General features: G+C 53.2%; 1 protein-coding gene across 1 annotated transcript in view; it reads right to left on the bottom strand.

The window, feature by feature from the left end:
• The window catches only part of CAPN11 (calpain 11), a 71,815-nt gene that overhangs the window by 12,652 nt on the left and 35,890 nt on the right, over window positions 1–23,273 (bottom strand). The window contains exons 14-19 of the mRNA XM_069768260.1: window positions 22,652–22,863; window positions 22,454–22,493; window positions 12,021–12,086; window positions 11,889–11,946; window positions 7,920–7,984; window positions 6,574–6,642 (exon numbers count right to left, since the gene is read on the bottom strand). Coding sequence (XP_069624361.1) covers window positions 6,574–6,642; window positions 7,920–7,984; window positions 11,889–11,946; window positions 12,021–12,086; window positions 22,454–22,493; window positions 22,652–22,863 — 510 coding nt within the window. The remainder of the gene's footprint in view (window positions 1–6,573; window positions 6,643–7,919; window positions 7,985–11,888; window positions 11,947–12,020; window positions 12,087–22,453; window positions 22,494–22,651; window positions 22,864–23,273) is intronic.

A 23,273-nucleotide genomic window follows, 5' to 3' on the forward strand; every position in this document is an offset into this window, starting at 1 on the left:
GTGGTGGGAGGTCCCTGGACAATTACCAACCCGTCACTATCGGCCGCTCAGCGGTCATGGGACTGCGGGACACAGGCGCTGAACAAACCCTAGTACGTCCTGAGGTGGTGTCCCCTCAAGACTTGGTACCGGGGAAAACCCTTTCCGTCTCCGGAATTGGAGGCGTGGAACCGGCGCTGCCTGTCGCAAAGGTGTTTTTGGACTGGGGCGCCGGGAGGGGAATGCGGGAGGTGGGAGTAACGTCAAACATTCCTGCTAATGTATTACTTGGGACCGATTTGGGGCGGCTAGTGTCTCAGTATGTGGCCACTGAACCCCCAAGTTCGGCTCCCCAAGAATGTCATGACTCTACTGTGAATGTTGATGTGTTGAATGTGCCTCCAACAGTGGGGGAGGGAGTGAAACCTGAGGGTACTCCATACACTGACACCACACACACGGGGCTCACGGGGAGGACAGGTGAGGAGACTGTAGGGGAGAGCTCAGAGGTGGAGGGAGGGGCTGCTACGGGCAGTGTAGGGCCCCTAAGTGAATCCAGCCTGCTGAGTCTAGGGCCCCTGCAGGAAGAGGAACAGGCCATGGGGGGAGGAGGCGTCCCGGGAGAGGAGCCACCAGGTAAGACCCCAGGGCAGGAGTTCCCCACCCCCGGGATGTCAGGAGGGCAGGAAAGTCTGCCTGACCCGGCGACTTGGTCAGGGGCCGGGGGGAAGCAGGTGCTACCCATGGGCACAGCGGTCGTGGCCGCTGTCACCCGGAATGGGAGCGCCGGAGCCAAAGGAGCCTTGCAGAGGTCCGACGGCTTCCCCCTCTCTGACCAAGTGGCTGCCGAGTCAGACAGCGGCCAGGAGACAGATCCCGGGGAGCTGACAGCGGATGTGGCGGTGTCGTCCATTCTCGCCACATCGAGTCAGGGATTTCAGGCAGCGTTGGAAGCCGACGGTAGCCTGAAAGCTCTCAAGGAGCAGGCGGCACAGCCTCCTGGGGAGTCAGACCGCGAGCGGGTGGTCTGGGACCAGGGACGGCTGTACCGGGTATCGGTCCAGCAGGGTTCACCGGAGGCGTGGCCCAGGGACCGACAGTTAGTGGTACCCTATCCGTTCAGGGCGGAATTGTTGCGGATAGCCCACGAGATTCCCATGGCCGGACACCTAGGGATCGCTAAGACCAGGGCCAGGCTAGCGCAGCATTTCTACTGGCCTGGAATGAGGACCGAGGTAATTGCCTACTGCCGTTCGTGTGACACCTGCCAGAGGGTGGGGAAGGCGGGGCGGCGCCCCAAAGCCCCACTGGTAACTCTGCCCATCATTGAAGAGCCTTTCTCGAGGGTGGCTGTGGATCTCATTGGACCTCTGTCCACTCCCAGTCGCTCCGGGAAATGCTTCATATTAACGGTAGTGGACTATGCCACTCGGTACCCGGAGGCGGTCGCTTTGTCATCCATTCGGGCTGACAAAGTGGCCACTGCCTTACTGGAGATCTTCTCCAGAGTGGGGTTTCCCCAGGAAATGCTCACCGACCGAGGGACCCAGTTCATGTCCCAGCTGATGGAGTCTCTCTGTAAGCAGATACAGGTGCAACATCTGGTAGCCAGCCCGTATCACCCACAGACCAATGGCCTGTGTGAGCGGTTCAACGGCACCTTAAAGCAGATGCTTAAGATGTTGGTCGACTCCCACGGGAGAGATTGGGAGCGGTATCTCCCACACCTTCTATTTGCCTACCGGGAGGTTCCACAGGCCTCAACGGGGTTCTCCCCCTTTGAGCTCCTGTATGGGCGACGTGTACGGGGGCCCCTTGCTCTGGTGAAGGAAGCGTGGGAAGGAGATTTGGCCACCCCTGGAGTGTCGGCCATTGAGTATGTTGTGCGCTTCCGGGACAGAATGACGGCCTTGACGCAGCTGGTGCATGACAATATGGCCCAGGCCCAAGCTGACCAGAAGCGGTGGTACGACCAGAATGCTTGTGAGAGGACCTACCAGGTGGGTCAAAAGGTGTGGGTACTGGTCCCCGTCCCACAAAACAAGCTTCAGGCAGCCTGGGAGGGTCCATACCTCGTGCACCAGCAGCTCAACGCCGTCACCTATCTGGTCACCCTGGACCACGCCCGTGGAAGGAGGAAGGCCTTCCACGTGAACATGATGAAAGCACATCATGAGCGGGAGGCTTGTGCCCACCCAGTGTGCAACCTCCCGGAGGAAGGGGAGGTAGAAACCCTCCTGGATCTGCTTACCCAAGTCAAGGCGGGTGGATCCATCGAGGATGTGGAGGTTGGCCACCAGCTTTCGGAGGACCAACGTTCCCAGCTGGGGGTCACCCTACACCCCTTTCGGGAGCTGTTTAGCAGCCTGCCCGGAAGGACTGAGGCAGCCGTCCACGATGTGGACACCGGCAATCACCCCCCGATCCGGCGTTCAGCATATCAGGTCTCTCTCGAGGTGCAGCAGCACATGCGCCAAGAGATAGACGAGATGCTGAAGCTGGGGGTGATCCAAGCATCCAACAGCGCGTGGGCTTCGCCGGTAGTCCTCGTCCCTAAAAAGGACCGGACTACGCGGTTCTGCGTGGACTACCGGGGGCTCAACGCTGTGACGGTCACCGATGCGTACCCAATGCCGCGCATCGATGACCTGCTCGATCAGCTGGCCGGGGCCAAGTACCTGACCATCATGGATCTGAGCAGGGGATATTGGCAGATTCCCCTGACCCCTAAGGCACGGGAACGCTCTGCCTTTATCACCCCATTTGGACTGTACGAGTCCACGGTGATGCCCTTCGGCATGAAGAATGCCCCTGCCACTTTTCAGCGGATGGTCAACACGCTGCTCAAGGGTCTGGAAGGGTATGCGACTGCGTACCTGGATGACATTGCCATCTTCAGTCCCACCTGGGAAGATCACCTACAGCACCTGGCGCAGGTGTTGGGGAGGATCCAGAGGGCAGGGTTGACCATTAAGCCGGAAAAGTGCCAGCTGGGTATGAGTGAGGTCCAGTACCTGGGACACCGGGTAGGTGGGGGAGCTCTGAAGCCAGAGCCCGGGAAGGTGGATGCCATCACCTCCTGGCCCTCCCCCAGGACCAAGAAGCAGGTGATGTCCTTCTTGGGGACGGCCGGGTACTATAGGAGGTTTGTTCCACACTATAGCACCCTGGCCAAGCCCCTGACGGACCTCACCAAGAAGAAGCTGCCCGTCGCAGTCGACTGGACAGTCGCCTGCGAGACAGCTTTCCAGGCGCTCAAAACCGCCTTGTCTAGCTCTCCTGTACTACAGGCAGCCAACTTCACGCGGCCGTTCGTAGTACAGACCGACGCCAGTGACTTTGGCCTCGGTGCTGTGCTCAGCCAGGTCGACACTACGGGACATGAACACCCCGTTTTGTACCTGAGCCGGAAGCTCCTGCCGAGGGAAGTGGCCTATTCCACGATGGAGAAGGAATGTCTGGCAATTGTATGGGCCCTGCAACGTCTGCAGCCATACTTGTACGGACGCCACTTCACCGTGGAAACAGACCACAACCCCCTCAGCTGGTTACACTCGGTCTCTGGGACGAATGGGAGGTTGCTACGCTGGAGCCTGGCTCTCCAGCAGTATCACTTCAGCATCCGCCACAGAAGTGGCAGAGACCATGGTAATGCTGATGGGTTGTCCCGGCAAGGAGAAGGTGTGGAAGGGCGCATGGGGGAACACAGGAATGTGATGCCCCCTAGCGCCCTCTAAAGCAGGGAGGTGTGATGAGGGAACAGCCGCCATCTTGGAACAGGCATGCTATCAGATTGGCGTGACTCCATTTTGTCTCCTGGACACAGGAGTGCTCCTGGACCCCCACCTTTGCTAATGAATAGAGTTCCTATTAGTATGCTAACGGGCTGAGCTCAGGGTAAACTGTAGACGGTAGTTCAAAGCCCCATGAGGAAACCACGCCACCAGGGGGCTTGGAAATGCTTGGGGGCTTAATTAAAACACGCATGCCAAGTGGCCACTGGATACACATCTATTATGGCAGCCCAGCCAAACCGTCTCCAACATGGAATTGTGAATTATGGACGCATCGTCCGAGGTACAGGCTCATAAAAAATATTCTCCTTACCCTAAAGAAATGGTGCATCTAATAGTGCGATTCCCGTGGCGGTGGGAGGTCTGAAACCCGAGATATAGGGATCAGCCTCCCACAGGGACCGAATGGGTCCAGGTTTGATCCCAGTACGACCGGCAGAACAAACCACAGGCGCTGGTACTGCCCGTGTGCTGATCCGATCATCCTGAGAGAAGTTATCCCATTTATTAGATATTGGAATAAATCTTGCAGGGAGACAGAGGGGGTGGAGATTGCTAAGCCCACCCAGCTGCAGGCAGGGGGGCTCAGCCAGGTATAAGAAGACGCTGAGGTCACTGGGAGGGTCTCACTCCACAGAAGAAGATGATGATGATGACATCTTAAGGAACAGGGTATGCCAGCCAGAGGGGGGCAAGCACATGCTTTCTGGGGGCTGCCCGGCAACTAAGTTTTGGACCTGCGGAAGGCTATGCCCCCCGGCTTCCACAAGCTACCTTCAACCTGGTAAATTGACCTCCAGCTTTATACCTTTAAGCCTTGTAATATTGTTGTTATATTGTACTCTGACTGTAACTCTTGATATATTGTGATTGTATATTTCTGTAATTATCTAGTGCGCCCTTAAGGCAATTAAATCATAAATTAATTTTGGGCTGATCCTTTTACTCTGATTGCGAATCTTAGAATACCCAGGGTGGGTAACAGGGCAGTCTCCCCGGCGGCCATTTGCTCTAGGTGCAGTTCCTTTACTGACCTGAGAGACAAAGGGGGCGCCGGAGAGCTGGGCCTGTGTAGTGACGTCACGGATTGGTGACGTGGGAGGAAGGGGTAATCCTTCACAGGCAGCTTTGATGGATGACGTTCCTTCTGCACAGCTCTAATAAGCCTGCCTGATTTTTCTACTGAAAAGTAGGTTTTCTTAAACAATTCTTCCTCAGAATCCGATGATGAAGATATGATCTCATCAATGACCATAAGGTCTTCAGACTTGAGTCACTTCCTTGCGGAGAGGGGGAAAGTCTGGAGCGTTTCCGAGCTCTAGAAGGCATTGGATCTCATGGAGACACCTATTAGGTCTTTTACCCATATGACTAAGTCTCTAATCGTGGGTTCCTCCGCAGATATTGCACATGGTCCCAGACCAACCATGCGGGAGGGGTAGACCGCAGGAAGCACACTCCACGTGAGGTCTTTTGGAGGTCGGTTTCCCGCCGGCAGAATCCCGAGATGACTTACTGGATAGCCAGCCATAAGACAAGCATGCAGGATAAAAACACTTAAAAAGGACGAAAAAAAGGAGGGGAAGCAACTTCTCCCACCCCGTGATGAAGTCTGATAACCACAGAAAACCACCAGCAATATGGTGGCGCCCATAGAGGAGACAGGAAGACACTGTGGATCCCACCAAGAGAATGATCCATAGAAAGTGCTGAAAGGAAGTAGCTACTTCACCCGGAACTCTCAGCAGTGGCGCCCGTGAAGCAGACTAAAACCCTGGATAAGCGGGCACGGGGGTAAGGAAGGACAAGAGGCGTCCCGCTAGCACGGGGGCAGAGTAAAAACTGATGGCTTCTGGGAGGCTTCCCCCTTATCCTGGGGGAGATGAGGGCGTGGGACTAAATCATTAAATATTCCACATGGTCACGTTAGGCCCCTTTCACACATCAGTTTTTTGCCGTCAGTCACAATCCGCTCCTCGATGGATCCGTCCCAGATTGTGAAAAACTGGTGCGACGGATTCGTTTTTTTGATGGATTCGACTAGCAGATCCGGCTAATTGGATCCCAAATAAATCGGAGCATGCTCAGTAAAAAAAACAAAAAAAAAACGGAATCCGTCACCATAGGCTTCCATTCGAGCAAACAACGGACGGCGTTGTCCAATTTTTCGACGTACACAAAAATGGTTACTTTGCCCGTCATCTCCGGCCGCCGGACAAACTATTTTCGACGGATTTGGTGAACGACAGATGAAACGTAAGATCATCTGTCACAATCCGTCACTAAAACAAGTCTATGAGAAAAAACGGATCCAGCAGCATCAGTCGCCAGATTGGCAAAAAATTGATGTGTGAAAGGGGCCTTAGCGCGCAGGGGCAACGTAACCCCATATTGTGCTGCTGTGGACGTAGGGGAACTAATCAACAGCACAGCTCGGACCCCGGACCTGGGGCAAAATGGCTCTGAAATCTAACATTTCACTCAGTCCATCTCACACTAGTGTCTGGATGTACAACTTGTCACAGCTGAAGGTTTGGCACCATGTGTTAGACCGGGTAACACCGAGCTGAACATGTCAGCAGCACAAGTCACTGCTGTTTGTTACAATGTATCAGTGAGATGTTCGGCTCGCAGAGATTGCCTGGACACACTGTAACAAACCCTCAGCTGGATCAGCTCAGTGACTGGTCATGTTCTGGCTCTTCTCAGTACAGCAGGCAGAGATCCTGACATGGGTGAGGTAGACATCAGAACACATGCTGAGAGTTGTAGTCCGGCCACGGTTCATCCCCAGACTCACCAGCCAGCTCCGGATTTTGTTCCACAGGATCTGAAACTCCACAATCCCGAGCTTCCCGCTGCCGTCTTTCTGCGGGGGACTCAGTTAAAGAAATAAATCACTGCACTGTGCCCACAACACAGGAGGCGGGGGCCACACACAGGAGGCGGGGGGACACACACAGGAGGCGGGGGGACACACACAGGAGGCGGGGGGACACACACAGGAGGCGGAGGGGCCACACACAGGAGGCGGAGGGGCCACACACAGGAGGCGGAGGGGCCACACACAGGAAGCGGGGGGGCCACAAATAGGAGGCGGGGGCCACACACAGGAGGCGGGGGCCACACACAGGAGGCGGGGGCCACACACAGGAGGCGGGGGCCACACACAGGAGGCGGGGGGCCACACACATCCACCAAGGAACACACACAGGAGGCGGGGGCCACACACAGGAGGTGGGGGGCCACACACAGGAGGCGGAGGGGCCACACACACTCGATCATGCTCCTCCTGCACTGACCAGTAGGGGGAGCTCATTACATTAATACCTACACACACACATACAACAGCTCCCCCTGGTGGTGACTGACAGAAACATGAGTCAGAGATATCTCTACAGGATTTAGCAAGCGAAAAAGCAAAAATGAGCCAAATCCTGCCCGCGAAGGACAGTACCAATTCCGGCCCGTGAAGGGAAGGATCCAACCCCGGCCCGCGAAGGGATGGATCCAACCCCGGCCCGCGAATGACAGCACCAACCCCGGCCCGCGAAGGGACGGATCCAACCCTGGCCCGCGAATGACAGCACCAACCCCGGCCCGCGAAGGGACGGATCCAACCCCGGCCCGCGAATGACAGCACCAACCCCGGCCCGCGAAGGGACGGATCCAACCCTGGCCCGCGAATGACAGCACCAACCCCGGCCCGCGAAGGGACGGATCCAACCCCGGCCCGCGAATGACAGCACCAACCCCGGCCCGCGAATGACAGCACCAACCCCCGGCCCGCGAAGGGACGGATCCAACCCCGGCCCGCGAATGACAGCACCAACCCCGGCCCGCGAATGACAGCACCAACCCCCGGCCCGCGAAGGGACGGATCCAACCCCGGCCCGCGAATGACAGCACCGACCCCGACCCGCAAAGGACAGCACCAACCCAGGCCCGTGAGGGACAGCACCAACCCAGGCCCGTGAAGGACAGCACCAACCCAGGCCCGTGAAGGACAGCACCGACCCAGGCCCGTGAAGGACAGCACCGACCCAGGCCCGCGAGAGACGGCTCTGACCTCCACACATGTTGATCGAACGGAGCGCATGTAATCAACAGTAACATCCTCCCCATAGACCCCATAGAGAAGGATACGTCCATGAGGTTGACCATCTGCCGGCAGGCCTCCATGCTGAACCCGTCCGTCTTCAGGTCCTTGTCTGTTGGCAGAAATAACGTGAAGCTGAGAACAATAACCACCATCATCTATGGTGGGCCGGACTTACCGAGTTCCTAGGTGCTGGCTCTACATGGGCAGCTATGGGACGCCTGGTAGTACTGGGTGCGGACAGTGCCGGCTCCACCAGTCGTTGTGTCCACAGAGTGGATGTTTAGCTCCAGATTTACAGATTTTTAGGAATCTTCTGTAGAAGCAGTGAGGTCTCCAGTGTGTGCAAGATCTGCGCCATGCACTGGTGACAGCGCAGCCGGGACCCCCCACCCTGGCGACAGCGCAGCCGGGACCCCCCACCCTGGCGACAGCGCAGCCGGGACCCCCCACACTGGCGACAGTGCAGCCGGGACCCCCCACACTGGCGACAGTGCAGCCGGGACCCACTACACACAGTGGAGTTGGCACAGCCGGACCCCTCTCACTGGTAACGGCACAGCCAGGACCTTCCACACACTTGCCCCAACCAGCACAGTACATATATGACCAGAGTGCAGAGAAGATTAAAGGGCGCGTGCAGCTTCAGAACCCCCCCAGCTGCAGTTTGTTTCGTTTCACACTCCTCCTCACACTGCTTGTAAGGCGCCGATTCGATGCTTGTATGTACGCGGAGCGTCTACTCCGGCTGTCTGTGATTTGTCTTTGTGTGTTATGTGGTCGATCCCTTAGAATACAGTTGTGTTTTCTCCACTTATGGTCAGTGGTTGGGTGAAGCCATTTATTGTCAGACTGCTGTGTTTTCTCTTTATAAATCTTAATGACAACCCAAAACATCCAAATGACCCTGATAAAAGTTCCCCTCCCATATCTTAATATCGTGTGTTGCCCCTTCTAACATCAATGACAGCTTGAAGTCTTTAGTGGTAGTTGTGGATGAGGTTCTTTATTTTCTCAGATGGTAAAGCTGCCCACTCTTCTTGGCAGAAAGCAAAAACCCTAGTCCATGCCCTCATCATCTCCTGCCTCGACTACTGTAACCTCCTGCTCTGTGGCCTCCCCTCTAACACTCTCGTGCCCCTCCAATCTATTCTAAACTCTGCTGCCCGACTAATCCACCTGTCCCCCCGCTATTCCCCGGCCTCTCCCCTCTGTCAATCCCTTCACTGGCTCCCCATTACCCAGAGACTCCAGTACGAAACCCTAACCATGACATACAAAGCCATCCACAACCCGTCTCCTCCATACATCTGTGACCTCGTCTCCCGGTACTCTCCTACACGCAACCTCCGATCCTCACAAGATCTCCTTCTCTACTCCCCTATTATCTCCTCTTCCCACAATCGCATACAAGATTTCTCTCGCGTATCCCCCCTACTCTGGAACCCTCTACCACAACATATCAGACTCTCACCTACCATCGAAAACTTCAAAAAGAGCCTGAAGACCCACCTCCTCCGACAAGCCTGCAGTAACCACCGATCGACCAAACCGCTGCATGACCAGCTCTATCCTCACCTACTGTATCCTCACCCATCCCTTGTAGATTGTCAGCCCTCGCAGGCAGGGTCCTCTCTCCTCCTGTATCCTCACCCATCCCTTGTAGATTGTGAGTCCTCGCGGGCAGGGTCCTCTCTCCTCCTGTATTCTCACCCATCCCTTATAGATTGTGAGCCCTCGCGGGCAGGGTCCTCTCTCCTCCTGTATCCTCACCCATCCCTTGTAGATTGTGAGTCCTCGCGGGCAGGGTCCTCGCTCCTCCTGTATCCTCACCCATCCCTTGTAGATTGTGAGCCCTCGCGGGCAGGGTCCTCTCTCCTCCTGTATTCTCACCCATCCCTTGTAGATTGTGAGCCCTCGCGGGCAGGGTCCTCTCTCCTCCTGTATTCTCACCCATCCCTTGTAGATTGTGAGTCCTCGCGGGCAGGGTCCTCGCTCCTCCTGTATCCTCACCCATCCCTTGTAGATTGTGAGCCCTCGCGGGCAGGGTCCTCTCTCCTACTGTATCCTCACCCATCCCTTGTAGATTGTGAGCCCTCGCGGGCAGGGTCCTCTCTCCTCCTGTATTCTCACCCATCCCTTGTAGATTGTGAGCCCTCGCGGGCAGGGTCCTCTCTCCTCCTGTATTCTCACCCATCCCTTGTAGATTGTGAGCCCTCACGGGCAGGGTCCTCTCTCCTCCTGTATTCTCACCCATCCCTTGTAGATTGTGAGCCCTCGGGGGCAGGGTCCTCTCTCCTCCTGTATCCTCACCCATCCCTTGTAGATTGTGAGCCCTCGCGGGCAGGGTCCTCTCTCCTCCTGTACCAGTTATGACTTGTATTGTTCAAGATTGTTGTACTTGTTCTTATTATGTATACCCCTCCTCACATGTAAAGCGCCATGGAATAAATGGCGCTATAATAATAATAAATAATAATAATAAAGCCTCCAGTTCCTGTAAATTCCTGGTCTGTCTAGCATGACCTGCGCACTTGAGATCTCCCCAGAGTGTCAGGAGACTGAGATGGCCACTCCAGAACCTTCACTTTGTTTCGCTGTAGACAATGACAGGTCGACTTGGTCTTCTGTTTTGGATCGTTGTCATGTTGGAACGTCCAAGTACATCCCATGCGCAGCTTCTGGTCTGATGAGTGCAAATTTTTGCTGATAATGTGCTGCATTCATCTTTCCTTCAACTTTGATCAAGTTTCTTGTGCCTTTGTATTTCACACATCCCTAAAACAACTGCGATCCACCTCCATGCTTTACAGTAGGAATGGTGTTCATTTCATCATAGGCCTTGTTGACATCTCTCCAAATGTAACTTTTATAGTTGTGGCCAAAAAGTTCAATTTTGGTCTCATCACTGCAAATTACCTTGTTCCAGAAGTTTTGAGGCTGGTCTCTGTGCTGTTTTGTGTATTGTAGTTGAGATACTTTGTGGCATTTGCGCAGTAATGGCTTTCTTCTGGCGACTCGACCACGCGGCCCATTTTTCTTCAAGTGCCTCCTTATTATGCATCTTGATACAGCCACATCATTAGTTTTCAGATCGTCCTGTATTTCAGCTGATGTTATTTGTGGGTTTTTCTTTGCATCCCGAACAATTTTCCTGGCTGTTGTGGACATTTTTGTTGGTCTACCTGACCGTGGTTTTGTTTTTCCAGAGCCCCTGATTTTCTATTTGCTAATCACAGGTTGAACGCTGCTGACTGGCATTATCAACTCCTTGGATATCATTTTGTATCCTTTTCCTGTTTTATACAGTTCAACTACTTTTTCCTGTAGATCTATTGACAATTCTTTTGCTTTCCCCATGACTCACAATCCAGAAACGTCAGTGGCTGGATGAAAGATGCAAGAGTCAGTCTGGACCCCAGAAACTCACTCTTCTTTTATGCACACACTGATTACAAGCAAACAGGTCACAGGTGAGGATGTCACCTTTAGTAGCCATTCACACCCATTTGTGTCATCTTCTGCGCATGTTATGAGGCCAAAATCACCAGGGTGTGTGAACTTTAGATCAGGGTCATGTGGATGTTTTGGGTTGTCATTATGATTTAAAAAGAGAAAACACAGTAGTCTGACAATAAATGGCTTCACCCAACTACTGACCATGAGTGGAGAAAATTTTTTGTTTGATGTTATCATTCATATTCTCTGAAAAAAGGCCAAGAAAGCAAAAATTCTGTCGGGGTGTGTAAACTTTTGAGCACAACTGTACACACACACACACACAACGCTCAATATATACATACACACGTGTGCACAGTATGACACACATGATGCTCAGGATACACAGTCTATATGAAGCATGAGCTATCATGGTGCATTGTGGGAGGACAGCGCAGTACATTATGCACACAGCACCATCCCCCATAATGCAATGCAACCCAGAGCACTGAATTCTGGGATATCAGTGGCGAGGGCAGCTCTGGATGTGACTGGAGTAGAGAAGTTGGGTCACTCACGTCGGGTCACCACTCTGTTCAAGATGGTTCGCAGTTCAAAGACGCTGATCTCCATGTCCTAAGGAAAAGCAGCAATCAGTGAATTCAGCTCCCGGCAGATCCCGAACCCTGAGCCGCCTGTCCCCCACTCACCGCTCCCGCCAGCTGCTGGAACATGTTCCTAAAGGCATCGTCCACGTCGTCCTCCGAGAGGTCCTCCTGAGAAGACAAAACCCCGAGACATTCAGCATGTCCTCCCTCCTGAGACTGCAGATCAGCCCCAACCTTGTCCTGCTCACACAGCTGAAGTCTTGTAACTATGTATCAGTGCAGCTACTCCCTGCGCAACTCTCACTGATCCATTGTAACAAGCCCTCAGATGTGTGAGCAGGACAAGGTCAGGGGAACAAGGACAGTGCGGCCCCCTACATCTGCTCCCTCATTTTATCACCTACCCGTCCTCTCCACAGTGCGGCCCCCCTACATCTCCTCCCTCATTCTATCACCTACCCGTCCTCTACACAGTGCGGCCCCCCTACATCTCCTCCCTCATTCTATCACCTACCCGTCCTCCACAGTGCGGCCCCCCTACATCTCCTCCCTCATTGTATCACCTACCCGTCCTCTCCACAGTGCGGCCCCCCTACATCTGCTCCCTCATTTTATCACCTACCCGTCCTCTCCACAGTGCGGCCCCCCTACATCTCCTCCCTCATTGTATCACCTACCCGTCCTCTCCACAGTGCGGCCCCCCTACATCTCCTCCCTCATTGTATCACCTACCCGTCCTCTCCACAGTGCGGCCCCCCTACATCTCCTCCCTCATTGTATCACCTACCCGTCCTCTCCACAGTGCGGCCCCCCTACATCTCCTCCCTCATTGTATCACCTACCCGTCCTCTCCACAGTGCGGCCCCCTACATCTCCTCCCTCATTTCTATCACCTACCCGTCCTCTCCACAGTGCGGCCCCCTACATCTCCTCCCTCATTTCTATCACCTACCCGTCCTCTCCACAGTGCGGCCCCCCTACATCTCCTCCCTCATTGTATCACCTACCCGTCCTCTCCACAGTGCGGCCCCCCTACATCTGCTCCCTCATTGTATCACCTACCCGTCCTCTCCACAGTGCGGCCCCCGACATCTCCTCCCTCATTGTATCACCTACCCGTCCTCTCCACAGTGCGGCCCCCTACATCTCCTCCCTCATTGTATCACCTACCCGTCCTCTCCACAGTGCGGCCCCCCTACATCTCCTCCCTCATTGTATCACCTACCCGTCCTCTCCACAGTGCGGCCCCCTACATCTCCTCCCTCATTGTATCACCTACCCGTCCTCTCCACAGTGCGGCCCCCCTACATCTCCTCCCTCATTGTATCACCTACCCGTCCTCTCCACAGTGCGGCCCCCTACATCTCCTCCCTCATTCTATCACCTACCCGTCCTCTCCACAGTGCGGCCCCCCTACATCTCCTCCCTCATTCTATCACCTACCCGTCCTCTCCACAGTGCGGCCCCCCTACATCTGCTCCCTCATTCTATCACCTACCCATCCTCTCCACAGTGCGGCCCCCTACATCTCCTCCCTCATTCTATCACCTACCCGTCCTCTCCACAGAGCGGCCCCCCTACATCTCCTCCCTCATTGTATCACCTACCCGTCCTCTCCACAGTGCGGCCCCCCTACATCTCCTCCCTCATTCTATCACCTACCCGTCCTCTCCACAGTGCGGCCCCCCTACATCTCCTCCCTCATTCTATCACCTACCCGTCCTCTCCACAGTGCGGCCCCCCTACATCTCCTCCCTCATTCTATCACCTACCCGTCCTCTCCACAGTGCGGCCCCCCTACATCTCCTCCCTCATTCTATCACCTACCCGTCCTCTCCACAGTGCAGCCCCCCTACATCTCCTCCCTCATTCTATCACCTACCCGTCCTCCACAGTGCGGCCCCCCTACATCTCCTCCCTCATTCTATCACCTACCCGTCCTCTCCACAGTGCGGCCCCCCTACATCTCCTCCCTCATTCTATCACCTACCCGTCCTCTCCACAGAGCGGCCCCCCTACATCTCCTCCCTCATTGTATCACCTACCCGTCCTCTCCACAGAGCGGCCCCCCTACATCTCCTCCCTCATTGTATCACCTACCCGTCCTCTCCACAGTGCGGCCCCCCTACATCTGCTCCCTCATTCTATCACCTACCCGTCCTCTCCACAGTGCGGCCCCCCTACATCTGCTCCCTCATTCCATCACCTACCCGTCCTCTCCACAGTGCGGCCCCCCTACATCTGCTCCCTCATTGTATCACCTACCCGTCCTCTCCACAGTGCGGCCCCCCTACATCTCCTCACTCATTCTATCACCTACCCGTCCTCTCCACAGTGCGGCCCCCCTACATCTCCTCCCTCATTGTATCACCTACCCGTCCTCCACAGTGCGGCCCCCCTACATCTCCTCCCTCATTTCTATCACCTACCCGTCCTCTCCACAGTGCGGCCCCCCTACATCTGCTCCCTCATTCTATCACCTACCCGTCCTCTCCACAGTGCGGCCCCCCTACATCTCCTCCCTCATTCTATCACCTACCCGTCCTCTCCACAGTGCGGCCCCCCTACATCTCCTCCCTCATTGTATCACCTACCCGTCCTCTCCACAGTGTGGCCCCCCTACATCTCCTCCCTCATTCTATCACCTACCCGTCCTCTCCACAGTGCGGCCCCCTACATCTCCTCCCTCATTGTATCACCTACCCGTCCTCTCCACAGTGCGGCCCCCCTACATCTCCTCCCTCATTCTATCACCTACCCATCCTCTCCACAGTGCGGCCCCCCTACATCTGCTCCCTCATTCTATCACCTACCCGTCCTCTCCACAGTGCGGCCCCCCTACATCTCCTCCCTCATTCTATCACCTACCCGTCCTCTCCACAGTGCGGCCCCCCTACATCTGCTCCCTCATTCTATCACCTACCCGTCCTCTCCACAGTGCGGCCCCCCTACATCTCCTCCCTCATTCTATCACCTACCCGTCCTCTCCACAGTGCGGCCCCCCTACATCTCCTCCCTCATTTCTATCACCTACCCGTCCTCTCCACAGTGCGGCCCCCCTACATCTCCTCCCTCATTGTATCACCTACCCGTCCTCTCCACAGTGCGGCCCCCCTACATCTGCTCCCTCATTCTATCACCTACCCGTCCTCTCCACAGTGCGGCCCCCCTACATCTGCTCCCTCATTCTATCACCTACCCGTCCTCTCCACAGTGCGGCCCCCCTACATCTCCTCCCTCATTCTATCACCTACCCGTCCTCTCCACAGTGCGGCCCCCCTACATCTGCTCCCTCATTCTATCACCTACCCGTCCTCTCCACAGTGCGGCCCCCCTACATCTGCTCCCTCATTCTATCACCTACCCGTCCTCTCCACAGTGCGGCCCCTGTTGTGAATTTGCTTTTTGGCTCCCTCTAGTGGTTACTAGTTTTTTGACTCTGGTTTTTCTGTCTTTCCTTTTATCCGCACCTGGGTCGTTAGTTAGGGGCGTTGCTTTATAAGCTCCCTGGACACTCAGTTCTATGCCTGGCAACGTAGTTATCAGAGCTAATCTGCTGTGCTCTTGTCTACTGATCCTGGTCCGGTTATTCAGCTAAGTCATTTACTTTGCTTTTTGCTATTTGTTTTTGGTTTTGTATTTTTGTCCAGCTTGTTCCTAATCTGTATCCTGACTTTTGCTGGAAGCTCTAGGGCGCTGGTGTTCTCCCCCCGGACCGTTAGACGGTTCGGGGGTTCTTGAATTTCCAGTGTGGATTTTTGATAGGGTTTTTTGTTGACCATATAAGTTACCTTTCTATATTCTGCTATTAGTTAGCGGGCCTCTCTGTGCTAAACCTGGTTCATTTCTGTGTTTGTCATTTCCTCTTACCTCACCGTTATTATTTGTGGGGGGCTTCTATCCTGCTTTGGGGTCCCTTTCTCTGGAGGCAAGAGAGGTCTTTGTTTTCCTCTACTAGGGGTATTTAGATTCTCCGGCTGGCGCGTGTCATCTAGGATCAACGTAGGTATGACCCCCGGCTACTTCTAGTGTTGGCGTTAGGAGTAGATATATGGTCAACCCAGTTACCACTGCCCTATGAGCTGGATTTTTGTATCTTGCAGACTTCCACGTTCCTCTGAGACCCTCGCCATTGGGGTCATAACAGTTTGCCAGGCCCATATTAAATGTTTAATGCATTGCAAAAGAGGGATTATAAGAAAGAAGATTCTGAGTTTTTTTTTTCTCCTCTCTCATTTTTTTTTTTTTTTTTTTTTCTTCATCCCCTTTACCTCAGAGTGGCTTATGCTTGCTGCAGACATGAATGTCCAGACCTTGATTACAAGTGTGGACCAGCTGGCTACTCGTGTGCAGGGCATACAAGATTATGTTATCAGAAGTCCTGGGTCAGAACCTAAGATACCGATTCCTGAACTGTTTTCCGGAGACAGGTTTAAGTTTAGGAATTTCAAGAATAATTGTAAATTGTTTTTGTCCCTGAGACCCTGTTCATCTGGAGACTCCGCTCAGCAAGTAAAAATTGTTATTTCGTTCTTACGGGGTGACCCTCAAGATTGGGCTTTTTCGCTGGCGCCAGGAGATCCGGCATTGCCTCCTCATAGGGACTGTGACTGTGCTTTAGATTTGATTCCAGGCAGTAAATTTCCTAAGGGAAGACTCTTTAATCTGTCGGTACCTGAACATACCGCTATGCGTTCGTATATCAAGGAGTCTTTGGAGAAAGGACATATTCGTCCGTCTTCTTCCCCTCTTGGTGCAGGATTCTTTTTTGTGGCTAAAAAGGACGGATCTTTGAGGCCTTGTATTGATTATCGGCTTTTAAATAAGATCACTGTCAAATTTCAGTATCCTCTGCCGCTGTTGTCTGACTTGTTTGCCCGAATTAAAGGTGCCAAGTGGTTCACCAAGATAGACCTTCGTGGTGCGTACAACCTTGTGCGCATTAAGCAAGGTGATGAATGGAAAACCGCATTCAATACGCCCGAAGGTCATTTTGAGTACTTGGTGATGCCTTTTGGGCTCTCCAATGCGCCTTCAGTTTTTCAGTCCTTTATGCATGACATTTTCCGGAAGTATCTGGATAAATTTTTGATCGTTTATCTGGATGATATTTTGGTTTTTTCTGATGATTGGGACTCGCATGTGGAGCAGGTCAGGTTGGTCTTTAAAATTTTGCGTGAAAATTCTTTGTTTGTCAAAGGCTCAAAGTGTCTCTTTGGTGTACAGAAGGTTCCCTTTTTGGGGTTTATTTTTTCCCCTTCTGCTGTGGAGATGGACCCGGTCAAGGTCCGAGCTATTCTTGATTGGACTCAGCCCTCGTCAGTTAAGAGTCTTCAGAAGTTCTTGGGTTTCGCTAACTTCTACCGTCGTTTTATCGCTAATTTTTCTAGCGTTGTGAAACCTTTGACGGATATGACCAAGAAGGGCTCCGATGTAGCTAACTGGGCTCCTGCTGCCGTGGAGGCTTTCCAGGAGTTGAAACGCCGGTTTACTTCGGCGCCTGTTTTGTGCCAGCCCGATGTCTCACTTCCCTTTCAGGTTGAGGTGGATGCTTCGGAGATTGGAGCAGGGGCCGTTTTGTCGCAGAGAGGCCCTGGTTGCTCTGTTATGAAACCTTGTGCCTTTTTCTCTAGGAAGTTTTCGCCTGCCGAGCGAAATTATGATGTGGGCAATCGGGAGTTGTTGGCCATGAAGTGGGCATTTGAGGAGTGGCGTCATTGGCTCGAGGGTGCTAAGCATCGTGTGGTGGTCTTGACTGATCACAAAAATCTGATGTATCTCGAGTCTGCTAAACGCCTTAATCCGAGACAGGCCCGCTGGTCATTGTTTTTCTCCCGCTTTGATTTTGTTGTCTCGTATTTACCAGGTTCAAAGAATGTGAAGGCCGATGCTCTTTCTAGGAGCTTTGTGCCTGATGCTCCTGGAGTCGCTGATCCTGTTGGTATTCTTAAGGATGGAGTTATCTTATCAGCTATTTCTCCGGATCTGCGACGTGTGTTGCAGAGATTTCAAGCTGATAGGCCTGAGTCTTGTCCACCTGACAGACTGTTTGTTCCGGATAAGTGGACCAGCAGAGTCATTTCCGAGGTTCATTCCTCGGTGTTGGCAGGTCACCCGGGAATTTTTGGCACCAGAGATCTGGTGGCCAGGTCCTTTTGGTGGCCTTCTTTGTCAAGGGATGTGCGGTCATTTGTGCAGTCCTGTGGGACTTGTGCTAGAGCTAAGCCTTGCTGTTCTCGTGCCAGCGGGTTGCTCTTGCCCTTGCCTGTCCCGAAGAGACCTTGGACACATATTTCCATGGATTTCATTTCTGATCTTCCGCTATCTCAGGGCATGTCTGTTATCTGGGTGATATGTGATCGCTTCTCCAAGATGGTCCATTTGGTTCCTTTGCCTAAGCTGCCTTCCTCTTCCGATCTGGTTCCTGTGTTTTTCCAGAACGTGGTTCGTTTGCACGGCATCCCTGAGAATATTGTGTCAGATAGAGGATCCCAGTTCGTTTCCAGGTTCTGGCGATCCTTTTGTAGTAGGATGGGCATTGATTTGTCGTTTTCCTCTGCTTTCCATCCTCAGACTAATGGACAGACGGAGCGAACCAATCAGACTTTGGAGGCTTATTTGAGGTGTTTTGTCTCTGCTGATCAGGACGATTGGGTGACATTCTTGCCGTTGGCTGAGTTTGCCCTTAATAATCGGGCTAGTTCCGCCACCTTGGTTTCGCCTTTTTTCTGCAACACTGGTTTCCATCCTCGCTTTTCTTCAGGTCATGTGGAGTCTTCTGACTGTCCTGGGGTGGATTCTGTGGTGGATAGGTTGCAGCGGATCTGGAATCATGTGGTGGACAACTTGAAGTTGTCACAGGAGAGGGCTCAGCGCTTTGCCAACCGCCGCCGCGGTGTGGGTCCCCGACTACGCGTTGGGGATTTGGTATGGCTTTCTTCCCGCTTTGTTCCTATGAAGGTCTCCTCTCCCAAATTTAAACCTCGTTTTATTGGTCCTTACAAGATATTGGAAATCCTTAATCCTGTATCTTTTCGTCTGGATCTTCCTGTGTCGTTTGCTATTCACAATGTATTTCATAGGTCCTTGTTGCGGCGGTACGTTGTGCCTGTAGTTCCTTCTGCTGAGCCTCCTGCTCCGGTGTTGGTTGAGGGCGAGTTGGAGTACGTGGTGGAGAAGATCTTGGATTCTCGCCTCTCCAGGCGAAGACTTCAGTACCTGGTCAAGTGGAAGGGCTATGGTCAGGAGGATAATTCCTGGGTGGTCGCCTCTGATGTTCATGCGGCCGATTTAGTTCGTGCCTTTCATGCCGCTCATCCTGATCGCCCTGGTGGTCGTGGTGAGGGTTCGGTGACCCCTCACTAAGGGGGGGGTACTGTTGTGAATTTGCTTTTTGGCTCCCTCTAGTGGTTACTAGTTTTTTGACTCTGGTTTTTCTGTCTTTCCTTTTATCCGCACCTGGGTCGTTAGTTAGGGGCGTTGCTTTATAAGCTCCCTGGACACTCAGTTCTATGCCTGGCAACGTAGTTATCAGAGCTAATCTGCTGTGCTCTTGTCTACTGATCCTGGTCCGGTTATTCAGCTAAGTCATTTACTTTGCTTTTTGCTATTTGTTTTTGGTTTTGTATTTTTGTCCAGCTTGTTCCTAATCTGTATCCTGACTTTTGCTGGAAGCTCTAGGGCGCTGGTGTTCTCCCCCCGGACCGTTAGACGGTTCGGGGGTTCTTGAATTTCCAGTGTGGATTTTTGATAGGGTTTTTTGTTGACCATATAAGTTACCTTTCTATATTCTGCTATTAGTTAGCGGGCCTCTCTGTGCTAAACCTGGTTCATTTCTGTGTTTGTCATTTCCTCTTACCTCACCGTTATTATTTGTGGGGGGCTTCTATCCTGCTTTGGGGTCCCTTTCTCTGGAGGCAAGAGAGGTCTTTGTTTTCCTCTACTAGGGGTATTTAGATTCTCCGGCTGGCGCGTGTCATCTAGGATCAACGTAGGTATGACCCCCGGCTACTTCTAGTGTTGGCGTTAGGAGTAGATATATGGTCAACCCAGTTACCACTGCCCTATGAGCTGGATTTTTGTATCTTGCAGACTTCCACGTTCCTCTGAGACCCTCGCCATTGGGGTCATAACAGGCCCCCCTACATCTGCTCCCTCATTCTATCACCTACCCGTCCTCCACAGTGCGGCCCCCCTACATCTGCTCCCTCATTGTATCACCTACCCGTCCTCTCCACAGTGCGGCCCCCTACATCTGCTCCCTCATTGTATCACCTACCCGTCCTCTCCACAGTGCGGCCCCCCTACATCTCCTCCCTCATTGTATCACCTACCCGTCCTCTCCACAGTGCGGCCCCCCTACATCTGCTCCCTCATTGTATCACCTACCCGTCCTCTCCACAGTGCGGCCCCCCTACATCTCCTCCCTCATTGTATCACCTACCCGTCCTCTCCACAGTGCGGCCCCCCTACATCTGCTCCCTCATTCTATCACCTACCCGTCCTCTCCACAGTGCGGCCCCCCTACATCTGCTCCCTCATTGTATCACCTACCCGTCCTCTCCACAGTGCAGCCCCCCTACATCTCCTCCCTCATTGTATCACCTACCCGTCCTCTCCACAGTGCGGCCCCCCTACATCTCCTCCCTCATTCTATCACCTACCCGTCCTCTCCACAGTGCGGCCCCCCTACATCTGCTCCCTCATTGTATCACCTACCCGTCCTCTCCACAGTGCGGCCCCCCTACATCTGCTCCCTCATTCTATCACCTACCCGTCCTCTCCACAGTGCGGCCCCCCTACATCTGCTCCCTCATTCTATCACCTACCCGTCCTCTCCACAGTGCGGCCCCCCTACATCTGCTCCCTCATTCTATCACCTACCCGTCCTCCACAGTGCGGCCCCCCTACATCTGCTCCCTCATTGTATCACCTACCCGTCCTCTCCACAGTGCGGCCCCCTACATCTGCTCCCTCATTGTATCACCTACCCGTCCTCTCCACAGTGCGGCCCCCCTACATCTCCTCCCTCATTGTATCACCTACCCGTCCTCTCCACAGTGCGGCCCCCCTACATCTGCTCCCTCATTGTATCACCTACCCGTCCTCTCCACAGTGCGGCCCCCCTACATCTCCTCCCTCATTGTATCACCTACCCGTCCTCTCCACAGTGCGGCCCCCCTACATCTGCTCCCTCATTCTATCACCTACCCGTCCTCTCCACAGTGCGGCCCCCCTACATCTGCTCCCTCATTGTATCACCTACCCGTCCTCTCCACAGTGCGGCCCCCCTACATCTCCTCCCTCATTCTATCACCTACCCGTCCTCTCCACAGTGCGGCCATCAGCACCACACATACTGGCTGGTGACATCTCATGCAGCCATTATCCATCCCCCACTCCCTGGCCGGACCATTATTATAATAAGCCCCTGTACTGTCGCCCCCCTCCTCACTGTAGATTGTAAGCTCTGAAGAGCAGGTGCGTCTCATTGTGCTTTAACCCCTTAGTTACCCCAATATGTCTTTTTACTGACGTGTGATATAAGAGACAGGCGCCCCCTACAGGCGATGGCTTCAGGACTAACAGCTGTCCACTATAGCTGACAACTTGCTGCATCAGCCGCCATCAGTGTTGGCACCGACTGTAGTCGTCTCACCCCTTAAATGCTGCTGTCAATAGTGACTATGGCATCTAGATGGTTAACAGAGTGTGGGGGCTCAGACTTTTCATTCCTATCATGCCACTTTGCATTAATTCCTGAAAAGCACCTGAAGGGTTAATGAACTACCCAAAATCAATTCTGAATGCATTGAGGGCGTGCGTTTTTTAAAATGGTCTCACTTTGGGGTGTTTCCAATATATGGGACCCCCCAAAAGTCACTTCTCACCTGGACAGGTACCTAAAAAATGTTTTGTAAATTTCCTTGAAAAAAAATCAAAAATTCCTGCTGCGTTGTTAAACCTCCGAATATGCAAACAAAATAAAACGACATTTTACAAATGTCCTGAAGTAAAGTAGACATGAGGGAAATGTTATTTATTCATGGTTTTCTGGATTACAGGGATAATCATTCACGTTTCGAAAATTTCAATTTTCAAAAAAAATTGGCAAATTTTTTATATTTTTATAAATAAAACATATGACCTTAAATTTATCATTATCATAAAGGACAATGCGTCACGAAAAAACAAAATCTCAGAATCACTGGGCTGTATTCAAGCATTCCAGAGTTATTACTACAGAAAGTGACACAGGTCAGAGTTACAAAAATTGTCCCGGTCACTAAGGGGTTAATTATTGTCACTAAGGGGTTAATTACTGTATTATCTTTAACGTCTTGTGTATGAACGGTTAACCTGGAAATCGCTGTGGAATATGTTGGCGCTATATAAAGATTATTATTATTATTATTGGTTCCCAGCGGCAGAGATCAGGGCCGACACCTCACGGGATCCAATCACCGCGACATCTCAACCACCGATCCGGTGATCGACCCCAACTATCAGAGCAACATCCAATCCCATGGTCCTACCTGATCCGGAAGATCCGCAGACACCTCTTCATCCAGCTCCCTGCAGAGAAAAGAACAGGGTGAGAAGTCGGACCCCCGACAGCCCAATAATACCGAGCAGCATGCAGAAGAGAAAGACCTGATGACAGGGTGAATATTATGACTTAGCACATGGCACAGACTCCGCCCAGCGCCAGCAGTGGCTCCGCCCACACTTACTGCGTCTCTGACTGCTTTTCCGTGAAGACTCTTAGCACGAAGTCTCCCTCCTTGTTCGGCTCGAAGGTGGATGGAACGATGAGATACTCCCCGGGGGGCAGGCGGATCTGGTTGCTCACTTCCCGCAGGTTTATGAAGGTCTCGGAGCGGGCACAGGACTGGTGCCGTAGGAAGAAATCCTTCTTAAGGTGAACGGACTGGCAGCCCTTAAACTGTAAGCGTTAAGAGTGTCAGAAAACAAGAACATATCCAGGAAAAGAAAAGCAGCCACAAAGAAGGAAATGTGGAGCCCAGAGGATAAGGAACTGGAGGTGAACGAGAATAAGGAGGAGAAAGGCGAAGGGGAACAAGGAGGAGGAAGGCGAAGGGGAACAAGGAGGAGGAAGGCGAAGGGGAACAAGGAGGAGGAAAGCGAAGGGGAACAAGGAGGAGGAAGGCGAAGGGGAACAAGGAGGAGGAAGGCGAAGGGGAACAAGGAGGAGGAAGGCGAAGGGGAACAAGGAGGAGGAAGGCGAACGGGAACAAGGAGGAGGAAGGCGAACAAGGAGGAGGAAGGCGAACAAGGAGGAGGAAGGCGAACAAGGAGGAGGAAGGCGAAGGGGAACAAGGAGGAGGAAGGAAA

This window comes from Ranitomeya imitator, chromosome 5 (assembly GCF_032444005.1).
Source record: "Ranitomeya imitator isolate aRanImi1 chromosome 5, aRanImi1.pri, whole genome shotgun sequence".
NCBI classification, from domain to species: domain Eukaryota; kingdom Metazoa; phylum Chordata; class Amphibia; order Anura; family Dendrobatidae; genus Ranitomeya; species Ranitomeya imitator.